The following is a 15,609-nucleotide window of genomic DNA, read 5'->3' on the forward strand; positions in this document are numbered from 1 at the left end:
TGTAATGTGCTTGTGCCAAGAGAGATTAAAAGTCAGGGTAATCCCTAAAAGAGATATATCATTTTGCCTAGAAATCGGAGTGTCACCAAAGATAAGCATAGGAGCAGAAGAATCCTTTTTGCGAGATATAAGACAAGACTGAGTTTTTGAAGGATTGAAATCAACTAAGTTGTCTTTGCCCACTGGAGAATTACCTGGAGATTGGCATTTAAGGAATTGGTAGCGGGTATTCGAGAAGTTAAAGCTGATTGGGCAGGGCAAGGTTTTTCAAAATGGAAAGTGGAATGTAATGTGCTATCATCGGCAAAACTATGGATAGGATTTTCAGTCAATGGAAGAAGGTCATTAATATTCAAGAGGAAAAGAACTGAACCTTGGGGAGACCAGCATTAGTGGAGAAGTTAGAAGACAGAGCCATCTACCATCACCCTCAGTGAGCGATCAGAGAGAAAACTGGATAACCAATTACAAAACACAGTTGGCAGACCATAAGCTTGTTTAGAAGACCTTTATGCCAAACATGATCAAAAGCCTTTGAGAAGTCAAGAGCAACTGCTTGTGTTTCACCAAACTTTTCCATTGAATTTGTCCATAAATGGGTAACATAAGTCAGAATATCACCAGTGGATCAAGACTGACGGAATCCATACTGGCAACCATTGATCAGAGAGAAGGTTTCTAGGTAGTTTAAGAGTTGAGGGTTAATCGATTTCTCCATTATTTTAGAAAGAGTAGAAGTAATTGCAATGGGATGATAATTGGATGGGAGGGACATGTCACCTTTTTTAGGAACTGGCTGGATATGAGCAAATTTCCAAGCAGAAGGAAAACATCTTTGGAATAAGAAAGTGAAAAAAGGCGGCAAAGAACAGGAATAAGTTCCGGAGCACAGGTTTTGAGAACAAGTGGAGAAATACAATCAGGACCTGGAGCTTTCTTAGCATTCGAGATTCGTCAAAATCCTTCTGACATCCTTTTGACAGAAGATCACAGGAGGCATTGAAAGGAGCGTGTTGGGAATGATGGGAAGTGTTTTACCAAGATCATTAATACATGAGTTGAAAGAAAAATGGGATGCTTGCAGGTCAGCTTTATCCTTGGCTGAAGTGACAACAGAACCATCTGGTTTTGACAGAGGTGGGAGCAGAGATGGGCAAAAGCTGCGGCCAATAGCTTTGGCAAGAGACCAGAATGCTCGGCTACTATTAGGGCAAGAAGCAAGTTTTCTACTCTTAGCTTGTTCGAAATCTAGTTTGGACTGATTAATAACTGCTTTACAACTGTTGCGAGCTTTGGTGTAGGCAGAAAATGAAACTGAAGAATTGGAAACAAGCCAATTACAATATGCAACATTCTTCTCTTGAACAGCCTTGGCACATTTATTGGAAAACCAAGGTTTAGATAAAGGACGAGATTTTAAAGTGGAGAGTGGAATAAAGGATTGCATTCTTACAAGGATAATTTTACTGACATGATCTAAGCAAACATTGACATCAGAAGTTTTGAAACAGTAGTCCAACCACGGAACAGAAGAAAAGAAATCTCGCAGGTCATCCAATTTTGCATTCTTGTAAGGCCAAACAATACGAGGTTGGGAATAGCCATGCGATAAAGACTCCATTGGAGCAGAGACACTCACCAAGTTGTGATCTGAGGTTCCTAAAGGACCACTCATTTCAACCATGTACTTAGAAGGTTTGTTTGTGAGAAAAAGATCAAGCATATTGGCTGTATGGTTAGGATTGTCTGGTATTCTTGTAGGTAAATGAATAATCTGAAAAGAGTACAATCTCTGTACTCGTTCCAGCAGCTCTACATCCTTCTTGAAATGGTCTCCAGACCTGTATACAGTACTCAAGGTGTGGCCTGACCATTGCCTTATACAAGGGAATAATCACCTCCTCATCCCTGCTAGAAATATTCCTGTATATCATTGACAAGACACCATGAGCTACTCTTGCAGCCCGTCTGCACTGCTCAGAGAACTTCATATCTGCCTGCACAATTACCCCCAGGTCCTTTTCATTCTCTACCGCTGTCAGTGTAGTACCACAGAGTTGATACATTGCTCTGGGGTTACTGTTTCCCTTATGTAGTACTTTACATTTGTCAATGTTAAACTTCATTTGCCACGTCTCAGCCGATCTGCTCAACCTTTCCAGATCCTGTTGCAACAGCATAGCATCAGCAGTGTCCTTAACAACCCTGCCAACCTTTGTATCCTCTGCAAACTTGGATATTATGCTTGATATACCATCATCAATATCATTTATAAATACAGAAAACAATAATGGACCCAACACTGAACCCTGAGGGACTCCACTAATAACATTAGTCCACGATGAGCAGTGTCCATTGATTACCACTCTCTGTCTTCTCCCCCTCAACCATCCCTTTATCCATAGCAGCAATTTGCCCCCAATGCCACACTGCTCCAATTTGTGCAGCAGTCTTCCATGTGCAACAGTATCAAAAGCCTTTCTAAGATCCAAATATATAATATCAAAGTTATTCCCTGCATCCAGTTCTTTTGTGACTGCATCATAGTATCCAATCAAATTGATCAGGCAAGTCTTTCCCTTAACAAACCATGCTGTGTCCGAGCTATAACTGAAGTCTTGTCTAGATGATCCTGCAGTGCTTCTTTAACCAGTGCGTCCATTAAGTTTCCTGGAACATAAGTTAAACTCACAGGTCTATAATTACTTGTGTCAGCCTTTGATCCTCCTTTGTGAATTGGGGTCACATTTGCATATCTCCAGTCTATGGGTACCTCCCCTGAGTCCAAAGAAGCTCTCATAATTATGGCTAAGGGTTTGCTTACTTCCTTTGCTGCCTCCTTTAATATAACTGGAATGATTCCATCCACCCCAGGTGCCTTTCTTGTATTTATCTTCAACAATTTCTCCTCCACTTTACTCTCTGTTATTACAAAATCATCTAGTTCACTGCCAGAGTTTACTTCACCTCTGGCATTCCCCTTCCTGAATAACTCCTCACGTGTGAATGTAGATGCAAAATACTCGTTTAGTTTGTTCGCCACCTAAGCAGGATCCTCAACTGTTGAACCTTCAATATCCAGTGGACCAATCTGATTCATCCCTTTCCTTCTAGAGTTTACATAGGTAAAGATCTCTTTTCTGTTTTTCTTTGCATCCTTTGCCAAGGATTTCTCATAATCTGCCTTTGCCTGCCTAATCTCCTTTGTGACTTGGTTACAAGACCAGCTTATATCTATCATAGGCTTCCATGTCACCCAATAATTTATATGCATCCCATGCATTTTTCTTCTCTGCCATATGTCTCATTAGTTCATCTGACATCCATTTAGGCCTAAACCTTGAATAATATTTCTTAGTTGGTATGTAAAGCCTAGTAGCTTCCAAGATTAATTCTTTGAATGCCTCCCATTTTGAATTTGCTGTTGGTAACATTATCAGTTGGTCCCACTGTATAGAATTTAATATTGCCTAAGACCACTGTGGTTGCCTTTACGAAAGCAAAAACCCTTCCCTTTACCCCTGATGGTAGTTACCTCTTTCAGTAAATCCCACTTCAGCACACTGTGATCACTGCCACCTAGTGGTTCCTTTATCTGCAGATTCTTAATGTATGAAGAATCACTACTGATAATCAGATCAAGAGTATTACTCTCTCTAGTTGCTTCCCGAACATGCTAATGCAGAAAACAATCATCCAATAAATCCACAAAAAAACCCTTCCTAGTGTGTGAGTAATCAACCCACAAATTCCAGTCAATATCTGGGAAATTAAAATCCCCCATTATAAGACTCTCTGATTTACTGGCCCACTCTATTTTCCTGTAAAGTTTGTTATTATACTCATCAGAGTCATTAGGCCTATAGCACACTCCTACTCTCAATTTTGATCTCCCAATGCTTATGTCACACCATACTGACTTGACACTGCACTGTCCAGCGATGTCGACTGGCTTCACTTCCTTGGATTTTATGTGTTTCTTAACTAATAGCATAACCCCGCCTCCCTTTCTATCCTTTCTGTACACATTGTACTCCCCAAATTCCAGTTCTGCATTCCTTATATGTGTGTGACACCACGTCTCTGATATCCCAACAATTTGATGTTTTGAGCAATACCTCAAATTTATCAAATTTATTTACCAAACTCCTAGCATTGGTGTACATGCAAGTATACATGCACCTTTTCCTATTCTTAGCTACCCTAACACAACCCATGTGTTTACTTGTTCCGCAATGACTCCCAGCAGTCTTTGAAATATCCTGCATCTTGTTTTCCAGTCTGCTGCTCATTCCAATAGAAGCAGTGCAAGAATCACTTTCACCTCTGCCAGTGGCTACTGTTAATCTATTAGTCCTTGTATCCCAGATGAAATCATGCATGAGCCAGCACGAAAATTGCGTTTTACTTACATTGTGCCCTAATATATAATTAGGGCACAATGTATTTGCTCCAACGCGACGTTGGAGCAAATTCGCATCGTGAAAATGCGCATTACAGCAGAACTGACTGTACTTTGTAAGCCATACATACATATTATTGAACTCTTTGTCATCTGACAGATGCCACTTTTAAATTTTTTTTTTTAATTTAGAACAAATATTTGTTCTAAATTAAAAAAACCATCTACATACCTTTTTCATATTTTCCTCCTACATACCCTTCCCTTTCCCATAAATTTTCTCTAAAGGATGATACTGCATTTTCTGTTTACTTGTTCAATTTACTAGAGTTATAAGAAGTTAGCTATTTTTTTTAGCATTTGACAGACATTATGAAACAAAATGTTTTTTTTTCTTTTGTATTAGCTAGAGTGTACAAACACTGCTCATCCAGTAACCATAATTAATCTGTGCCATTGACATATAGTTTGATTCTATGCACCTGTTGCATATATTTCTCTGATTTTTTTTTCTTTTTTTTTTAAGATAGGTTTACCAAATGAAAAGCCAGAAACATGGAGAGACATGTGAAGGTGGGTAGTTTGAATAAATTTAAGGGAAGATTGGACAAATCATTGGAAGAAATGAGGAAATCAAATGTTTCTTTTTTTTTTTTTTTTTTTGTTGATGCTGTATAAGCTTTGCTTCCTTCCGTCATGTTGCTAATACTAATAGAAGGAAAGTAAAAAAAATGTATACAACACAAGAAATTTCAACAATGAAAAGTGAGATATACCATGTAAATTATAATCAATAAAAACACCATTTTCAATTCAACAGTAAATCTAAAAGTTAAAATTTTATAACTGAAGAAAAAGAGAACAGCATCTGACAGAAAAACGTAATCAAATGTTCCTTTCAGGTATGTCTCACAGAGGTTTAAGGAAATAATAAAAATTATTACTTTTTTTCTGTTAAAATGGTGAGTGCATTAGCAAGGGGCATAATAATACACAGTAGGGCTTCGACTTACGATGACATCAACATCCAATATTCTCAGGAACCGATATAACATCCATACAATCTTTTATTTTAAGGACCAATGATATTTGCAGATACCGATGGCTTTCCGATATAGCTGGAATGATACATGGAAATTTTCAGATGTGTGGCACACGGAACCTCGCTCGTACGGTGTTCTCAACCAATTAGTCTTTGTTATTGTTCAACAACATTATCATTAAAGTGTGGCGCACGGAACATCACTCGTATGATTGTTTCAGATCTATGACGATCTGAAACTTCGAGCTCCATCAACCAGTGGCAGCACTGTGCACTTTGAAGACTTTAAAGCCAGCAGAGGCTGGTTCGAGCGCTTCAAAAAAAAAAAGGGCGAATATCAAAAGTGTTGAAAGGCATGGGGAGGCATCCAGTGCTGATAATAAAGCAACTGAGACCTTTAAAATTGAATTCCAAGAGTTAGTTAATCAGGAGGGTTATCTTGCCCAGCAGGTTTTTAACATTTACAAAATCGGCTTCTTCTGGAAGCGAATGCTCAGGAACACGTACATCACTAAGGATGAGGCTAGTTTACCTGGGCATAAGCCTATGAAAGATAGGCTCACTCTTCTGTTGGGTGCCAATACTTCTTGAGATTTTAAGCTGAAGCCTTTGCTTGTGTATCACTATAATACCCCCCATAGTATTTAAACAACAAAAGGTTGGCAAATGCATGTTAGGAGTGTTTTTACACAGTAACAAGGCCTGGGTTACAGGATATGTCTTCAATGAATGGGAGCTTGAAGTTTTCTGTCCTTCAGTGAAGAGTTATCTTGAGAAAAATAAACTTCCTGTGAAGGCACTGCTCCTGCTGGATAATGCGCCAGGCCATGATCCCAACCTTTTTCAATCTCTTCAGGTACAATTTGACTTTGTTCAAGTCAAATTTTTGCCACCCAACACAATTCTTCTTCTTCAACCAAACCAGCAAGTGATTACAAACTTCAAGAAAATCTATACCACGAAAATGTTCGCAAGCTGCTTTGCAGCGGCCTCTGGTGAAAATGCTCTCATCCTCAAAGATTTTTGGAGGTCGAAGTTCAATATGCTGGACTGTGTGAAGCTGATTGTAAGTTCTTGGAATGATGTTTCCACCTGGAAACATAATTAAATCCACCTTAAATTCAGCCTGGAAAAAGATCTGGCCTTTAATTATTCATAACATTAATAGATTTGAAGATGATGGTGCTCTGATATTGTCACTCTTGGTAAATCAATGGGTCTGGAGGTTGGCGAAAAGGATGTGGAGGACCTTACTGACACTCATGGGTATGAGCTAACAACAGAGGAGCTACAAGAGTTGGAGAAAATTACGGAGAGTTACACTGGACTTCAGGAAACTACAATTTGTTGATGCTGTATAAGCTTTGCTTCCTTCTGTCATGTTGCTAATACTAATCAGTCCACTTGGACAGTTTCTTTGCCAGTAACAACAAAAGACTGAAAAAATGCATGACGCTTGATATAGTCCTGCCACCACTGATTTCATCAGCTCTGCACTTCAAGTCTGTTTTTTGTTTGTTTTTTTATTTTAAGATGTTTTATGACTATTTATTAAGTAATCTTTATAAAAAAAACCTTATTTTTAATGTAAAAATGAAGTATAACATGCAAATACAAGAAATACCTATTTTATGTGTTGTTGGGGAACGAATTACAGGAAATCAGTGTATTATTAGTTTCAACTAATAATACACTGATTTCCTTTCCACAAAGCACATTGTGGATTTCATTCCACAATGTGCTTTGTGGAATGAATTACAATCAGATGTTGGGGCCCACTGCATATGTTATTTCTGTGCTACATTATTGAAGCATAAACCAAAAATCACAAGCCGACCGGGCTAGCCGAGTGGGTAAAGTACCTGCCCGGCAACCCAAAGGTCGCGGGTTCAATTCCCGCCTCGGGCTTGGATCAAAGTACTGCAAAAACCTTGGGAGGTGCAATATGGCCACAGAAGCCGATGCGCCAACAACTACCAAATCAAAAAAAAAAAAAAAAAATCACAAAAGAACAACCAATATGCGTTTTAAACAAGTTTACACAGGAATCCTAGGAAGATGAAAATACAGCATGAAATAAACTACAAACATTAATGTTTAGTTTGATGCAAAGACCCATCATCAGCATTAAAATCAAACTATGAATAAACATCACAATATAGATTAATCACTTACAGAGCTGGAAAATATGTACACATATTAGATAACAATAAACAGAGCAAATGAATTTCAATTCAATTAGCACTAACTGTTTTGTTGCTTTGTTGTCATCTAATTGGTACACATAATTTTCAGCTCTGTATGGATCAAAAACCTTGTATAAAATGGTGTCTTAACTATATCGCCAATATATGCCATTGCTATGACACAAGATGCAAGCCAAAATTTCCTAAATGGTTCATAACAGGCAGGCCTACCTTAGTCAAGCTGATGTCATGCCCATCCAAGTCTGGATTTAATACACTGAGTCCAGCATTTCTGCCACTGCTGGAAGCACTCCTAGATACCTTGTTTGAGATCATATTCAGCCACCTGCAATTTTGTCTCAACCTTTTAAACATCAAATCTTCATCCTTTAAGCTGTGAGTTCATCTTGTTTGTTTGTTTGTTATTTGGTTTTTAGGAGCATTAGCAACTAAGGCCATAATTCTCCGGGATATGCGGTGGTCATTCCCCGACCTTTCCGCATCCTCCATATTTGGTGGTGAAGGGCTTGAACCCCGGTCTAATCAAGAAGCGTGTGCTGCTCCTTCCCACCTGGCTACGGAGGTGCCTAAGTTCATCTTGCGCAACACGCCACAGGGAACCAGGTCAAGGGAGTATAGCAAGCAGAAAAAAAACAGCTAAGTTGTTCTTGGTCAAAAACTGCTGCACAAACAAAGCAGTATGCACCAGTGCATTGTGGTGCAGCAGCCAATCCTGACTGCTGAATTTACTGACTTTATTGCCCAACAATAAAGTCAGTAAGAATAAAATTATTAGAGCAAAAAGCACATAGAAATATGACTTTTGTTGATTTTTTCATTGAAATATTTTAATTTCAACTTATTGTCTATTATAAACTGTGTTTACGATTAGTTGCAAACATAGATGAGAGATGGCAGCATATACTAAAAAAACTAAGACAATTTGTACAAGTAGCTCGGTTTAATGTACAAGTACAATTTGTACTCGTACATTAAAAGAATTAGTGTCTGAAGCAACTTTCAAAACACAGATCTACATATGCACTCCCATAACCCTATATATACATACATACCACTGAAAAGGTTAAGGATCCTCAATAGTACTTGCTTATTGACAGTTTATCCTGCAGGGACATATTCTTGATGAACAATTCCCTCACTATCAAAAAACAACCAACATGCTTTTCATTTGGGATCTAACTTGCCTTTGCTTTTGTCAAACAATGGAGAAGATGGACTCTTACAATGGGATATTTCTTTCCAAGTCAAACCCAAAAACCAAGCTGTCATCTCCCATTATGATCTTGAAAGGAAGCTTTTACCCTTTTTGATGCACATGTAATGCAGTAGGGCCATATGTCCAAAATTACATATTTTACACAGCAATGATTTGAATGTGATTGTTCATGATAAATTATGTAGTTAAGTTACAGTTCCACATTTGGTGACCATATTTCATTGAAATCTAAGTTTTAAAATTATTGTAGATTATTTCTACTTATTTCTACTATTGTAGGTTGCAGCAGGGCCACAAGTCAAGATGTGGCCCTGAATTTCCTTAAGAAACTGAAGGACGTATATGCTCCCTAACAGCTATTTTAAAAAATAAGTATATGGCCTTACTGCAATTATCGTAACTGAATTTCCGTATTATTACCCAACACGTAACTCAGTTTTGATAAAAATTCAAGATGTGGCCTTACTGCATTACATGTGCAATAGGATCTTTCTTTTTTTATATTTGTCTGTGTGCATGTCTTGGCGCACAGACAAATGATTTTTTTTTCTGATTTTTGCACTGGCATATTCTATGTGACCGGCCTAACATCCTGGCCATGTCATTCTTATTATATTCTTGGTTTCTGTGGATGCATATTTTTACATGTTTTTTCCAGTCTGACTCAACAATAGACAAACTAAACACTATGGATCTTTGTATGAACTTCAAAAACCATTTGAATATCTGTGTCCATCCAGTGGTGTCATCATTGAAAGCTGTTTTTAGTATTTCACAAGTCTCTGAAGCTGTGTAGCCAAGTTTAAAGCAAAACCGTGCAAAACTTCACATCTGCCATTTCACTAATCACATAATGCAATGAACACTATAATGGTATAACTCACCAGACTAATTCATAATAAAAAAATACAATGGTACATAGAAGCACAAAGTTCTCCTGCATACTCCGAGCTGCCAGTCCAGGAGTGTTTAGATCACATCTTGTGTTGACATACTGTGTAAGGCTTACCCATCTACACATTATTAATCCTTGTGCTGTTAATTTCTGTCTTTAATATGTTTTCTGAGAGTATCAAAAGAACATTACACTATATGATGAGAGAAACAACATTTTAATTTTAGTATAATTTCTTCCTCACAGTGACTGATGTAGAATGCTACATCAGTCACTGTGATAAAAAACTTACACAGTTAATTTACAGTATTTAACAAAAAGACTGGCATCATATAGTCATCCAAGGATGACATGCTTAAGAATTTATATTTTCACCTTTTCCCATCATGTTTTCATTTTAGTTTGTTTTTCCACAACATCAGTTTTGGAGGAAACTCTTACATATACAACATGTATATATATTATGCCTTTAGTAATTAATTAGCAAAGGCAAAGCCTATTATTTATACAATACTCACCTTCAAATCCACAATGTGAATCTAGAGAGTAAGATGTTTAAAAGGGATTTAAAAGACTGAAATAATTAAATTAGAATCCCTAAAAGAATGTGCATATTACTTTGGTTTGTCAAGATATAAACTCATGAAGTCAGGAGGCATTGGAAACTGTAACTGCAAGTTTTCAATCTAATCATCATCTGTTAATGTTAAAATAGAGAGAGAGAGAGAGAGAGAGAGAGAGAGAGAGAGAGAGAGAGAAAAAAATACACATGAACTTAGGTCATAATCATTCATGTGTAATCTCACAATGGAATTTAGCAAAAGAAATCTGATATTATAGAAATTTTAACAGGAATGAGAGTACCAAGTAGTTAAAAATGGCTAAGTTTAAAAATGGTAGGTCACATGTTCAACTGACATGTGACCATGTCAGTTGGTGTTTGCCTGTTTTTCCCTCCTTTCTTCTTTTAATTTTAACATTGGTATACAGTCCATTTCAGTTATTTGGGACACATCGGGACTAGTGCATTTTGGCCTGATTAAGCGGCTGCCCCAATTATCCGAAGTTTCATGTAAATAGTTAAAAATACAATGTATCCACCCGCCTTTACAATTGGTTCACTGTACAATCAAATCACATTACGATGGAGTCACCATCGTAACGTGATTTGATAGGTAGCATAGTAAAGTACCGTTCACTATACGATGTGCAGTAAATGCCGGTCATTGTGATCACATTTGTGAATTGAATTTTAATTCTATTAAACAGCGATTCTAATTAGCAAAAATAGGAGGAATATTATCCACAGGCTATAAAAGCAAAGATATATTAAGCACAAATTTACCCTTTATTACCTTACCAATTAAAAAAATTAAATGATATGTGAAAATTGGAAGAATATACGTGATAATCGGAATAATTAATACGTACTGTAATAAGTACATATGAACTAGTTGACATTTCTGTTCACTGACATTTGTGGGTAAAATTTAAAACAGTAAAAAGATAAGCAATCAATAACAAAGAACACGGCACACACAAATTGCAAGTAACACGATACGCACAAGTGAGAATGGAGTAATGAGTTACAAAGCTTTAAAAATAGGAATGAAGAAAAGATCTGAAAATTAATTTTTTTTATATGATTGAAGATTTCATGTAAACACATTTCATCATAATAACCCACAGAATTCCAGCTGTCGGTATTATCGCAAATTCAGTAAGATTGAGTTTACTGTCCGTTTATGATAGATTTCACTAACAGAAAAGCCCAATAAACAGGTGACTGCTAATTATTTTTATTGTTTTATGGTTGTGACCTCCAGAATTTCAACCGAACCACGTGGTACCATTGGAGACAATCGTAGGGTAATCTCCAGTGCTGCAGTCTCCTACCCCGATTAAACAGCATGCTGTCCCAATTAAGCGAAGTAAACTCTGGCTATTTTCTCGATTGGTTTCTGTTTTTTTAAGATTTGCCCCAAATAAATGGCTGCCCCGATTAACCGGTAGCCCAATAACCGGAATCCACTGTACTATGATAAAATGAGAAACTAGTGGTTATAATATGCAATGTTTTTTAGAATCATTTTACATTGGATAAGCTAAAGTTATGTGCATATTCCTGTGGGTATTTAAATTTAATTGTTTCACTGTTTCACATCTTTAAATCATTTCTAAACATCTAACACCTACTTCACATTAAGATTTGAAGGTGGGCATTGTTAAAATGGTAGGTTTTACTTTTAATTTTACATTAATAACTTTCAATACTATAGGTTGCTGAACATCATCAGTTTTAATTAAACACCCAATATTAACTGACAAAAACTGTGTTACTAATTTTCTGTTAACATGTATACAAATCATCAATGGCAAAAATAACCTCCAATTGGCCCAAGTCCATTTGCCATATTATTTATTATAACTACTCGTAGTGAAAGTAAATCATATCTATTTCAGAACATTACATTTTTTTAAGATTTCAGAATACTTACATACTGCAATTACTTCCATTGCTATTAATTCTTTCCAGCCTACTCGTAAATCTCTCACAATCTGCTGTATAGGATTATGTGTATTTAAATAGGCATAAATGTTGTAGGTGATATCAATGGTAGCAGCAGTCTTTACATGTTTAGGAACACAGTGGTAAAAAATGGATTTTCTGTAATTTTAATAAGACAAAATGTAAAAATAACAAATTATATATGCATTTCACATATTCCAAACAAATCTGAAGTTAATTATAAATCAGTAAATGTACCAAAAAGAATCCATTACCAGAAATGTATAATATCAGCAGGAAAAAAAATTACATATGTATAAAACAAATTAGACACACCCACTTCCAAACAGGGGCAGGCCGATCATTTTATTTATCACTTCAAAGTTCTCGTAGCTCTATGCATGTACATTTACAGCCTTTTGTGTCTTAGAACACAGCTTTTATTTATCATCTATCCTATTTCGGGATGTATATTACCAAAACGTTTGATATCTAACTTCAGTTCTTTTTCATATTCATTTGCATTTATTAGGTATGTCATTTAGAATTGGTTGTTTTTAAAAAGGTCAAAGAATTATTTTATTCATTTTTATTCTATTTGATATTTTGATTTAGCATATGATTTTAAGCTTTCAGAGTGGGTTTGTTTTATTTATTTTTTAGTTTATTTTGGATTTAAGGACTTTCAAGATTTTTAGTACTTGTTTATTATCCTCCCATCAATAGTTATGACATCACCACTCTTGCAGTGCAACCTTCGCTGTCACTTTTGTATGAACTACAAAAGGTAAATATATATATGCATAAATATAAACATAAATATTATATATGGTGGGAAGGTAACTAACTACTGTATCCTGGCAGCAGTATATTTGACAAATACCAGAATTTAGACAGGTTCAGATGTCAGATCCCTATACAAGTCAAACTCAAAATCAAAACAAATTAATGAAAAAGAAAATAATGGAAAAATGAGAGCCTTCATAACCCACAACAGTTTAGATTGTAGGTTATGAAGAAGGCTCTCATTTTTCCATTATTTTCTTTTTCATTAATTTGCTTTGATTTTTAATTTGACTTGTATAGGGATCTACATCTGAACATCTCTAAATTTTGAGTGTATAAATTATTGACAGGTTTGCCTCTGTGATCTACTATAGGATTAGACTCTTCATCTCTGTTTATGAGTTCATTAGGTTTCAGTCATTATTATTACATAAATAACTTGCCCCTTCAATATTTAAATATGGAAGAATGTTTTTTAAGGCAAGTCACTATTATGAAGCTTTGGCTCTGTTTTTTTAAAAAACTTGCCATTCGATTTGACATACCTACTAACATAAACAGAAAAAAAAAAATTACGTGCTGGCATTTATTTCATTTGTAAATGAAGGGAAATAACAGAATGATTTGATTTCTGTGAGCAAGAAACTTCAAGAAAAGCAGAACAATGGGAATGAACACTTAATGTAATGGATTCCTACTGTCGTATATTTCAGGAATAGGAATTTGTGCAGATGGAGTACTCAATAAGATAGGTTTATAAAAGGAATTGTGGTTTTTGCTAAGAAAAGCAACCCAAATGCAACAAAAGAACATTGCTTTCTTTACAGAAAAACACTTGTTGCAAAAATATAAATTCGTTAAAACCTGGAATTAAAAAAGAAAAAAAAATACATGAAACAACAGAACTGGATCATACTACTCTTATTTTATCTGCAGAAGTTATGTAGTTTTTGAAAAATAAAGTTCTATCCTAACTTGATTTCATAGAAGAACTATCAGGTTGTTTTTTTTTTTTTTTGCTGTGAAATTATCATTGGTGTACCTGAGAAATATATTTTGTACACATTTTTCAACCTCAACAAAGTTAATATCAATATTCACGGTCCTTTAAATATTTCCTCTCATAACTGTCTTGGACAGCAAAAAAAGCTGTTAACTCTGAGTGCAGATCATATGAAAACTTTAGAACTAAAAATACAGCAACTTGTTTTTATTACTCCACAGATAAGAGATATTTGGATGAATTTTTTATTTATTTATTTTTTTCCTGTGATGAAAGATATTTGGATGATTATTTTTTTTACCTGTTATGAAAGTTTTCCGTTATTTGCTTATTGGATTGAATCATACTACTCTTATTTTTCCTTCAGAAGTTAGGTAGCTTTTGAGAAATAAAGTTCTATCCTAACTTGATTTTATAGAAGAGTTGCTGATATTTTTCATGCAGGAGAGCTATTAGTTTAATTTTTTTTTCCTGCATTGAAAATACCAATGCAATAGTAAAGAAACCACTGTACAATCTGATAGTTGGTGTGTGTGTGTGGGCAGGCACCATGAGTGCACAAAACTGAAGGAAAATATGTTATTAAACTCCACCATCTCACGCTTTCATTCCCTATAGAATAATGAAATACATTAATTAATTATTTGCTGATGCTATCAAGGGAGTGTTAGGTGGGTCGAAAACTGCTAGCTAGGGGGGACAAACAGACTAAAAGGTTAACAGTGGCCACAGGCAGAGGCAAAAGTGATTCTTGCACTGCTTCTATTGGAATGAGCAGCAGCGTGGAAAGCAAGGCAATGGAGATTTCCAGGAGTCATAGTGGAACAAATAAATACATCGGCTGTGTAAGGATAACTAAGAGTAGACACAGGGACATGTATACTTGCATGTACACCAATGCTAGGAGTATAGTTAATAAATTTGATGAGCTTGAAGTGCTAGTCAAGATATCAAAAGCATTGTTGGGATATCAGAGATGTGGTGTCACACAGACATAAGCAGTGCAGAATTGGAATTTGGGGAGTACAATGTGTACAGAAAGGATAGACAGGACAGGAAGAGAGGAGGGGTTATGCTGTTAGTTAAGAACCACATAAAATCTAAGGAAATGAATCCAATTGCTGTTTGGTGGACAATGTAATGTTGAGTCTGTTTGATGTGACATAAGCACAGGGAAAGGAAAAATGAGAGTGGGTGTGTGTGTTATAGACCTAATGAATCTGATGAGTATAATGAACAATTTTCCAGAGATATAGAGTGGGCCAGTAAATCAGAATGTCTGATAATGTGAGATTTTAACTTTCCAGATTTTGACTGGAACTTGTGAGTTGGTCACTCACACACTAGCAAGGCTTTTTTTTTTTTTTTTTTTGGATTTATTGGATGACTGTTTTCTACAGCAGCATGTTCGAGAGGCAACCAGAGGGAGTAATACTCTTGATTTGATTATCAGCAGTGATTATTCACGCATTAAGAATTTGCAGATAAAGGAACCACTGGGTGACAGTGATCACACAATGTACTAATATGGGAATTACTTAAAGATGTA

The 15,609-nt window shown here is 35.9% G+C and overlaps 1 protein-coding gene across 1 annotated transcript in view; it reads right to left on the reverse strand.

The window, feature by feature from the left end:
- Ctl1 (choline transporter-like protein 1) overlaps positions 1-15,609 on the reverse strand; it is a 159,467-nt gene that overhangs the window by 94,394 nt on the left and 49,464 nt on the right. The window contains exon 6 of the mRNA XM_090388702.1: positions 12,261-12,430. Within this exon, the coding sequence (XP_090244828.1) occupies positions 12,261-12,430 (170 nt within the window). The remainder of the gene's footprint in view (positions 1-12,260; positions 12,431-15,609) is intronic.

Source organism: Mastigoproctus giganteus, chromosome 14 (genome assembly GCF_048544385.1).
Source record: "Mastigoproctus giganteus isolate SK-2022 chromosome 14, ASM4854438v1, whole genome shotgun sequence".
Classification (NCBI taxonomy): Eukaryota; Metazoa; Arthropoda; class Arachnida; order Uropygi; family Thelyphonidae; genus Mastigoproctus; species Mastigoproctus giganteus.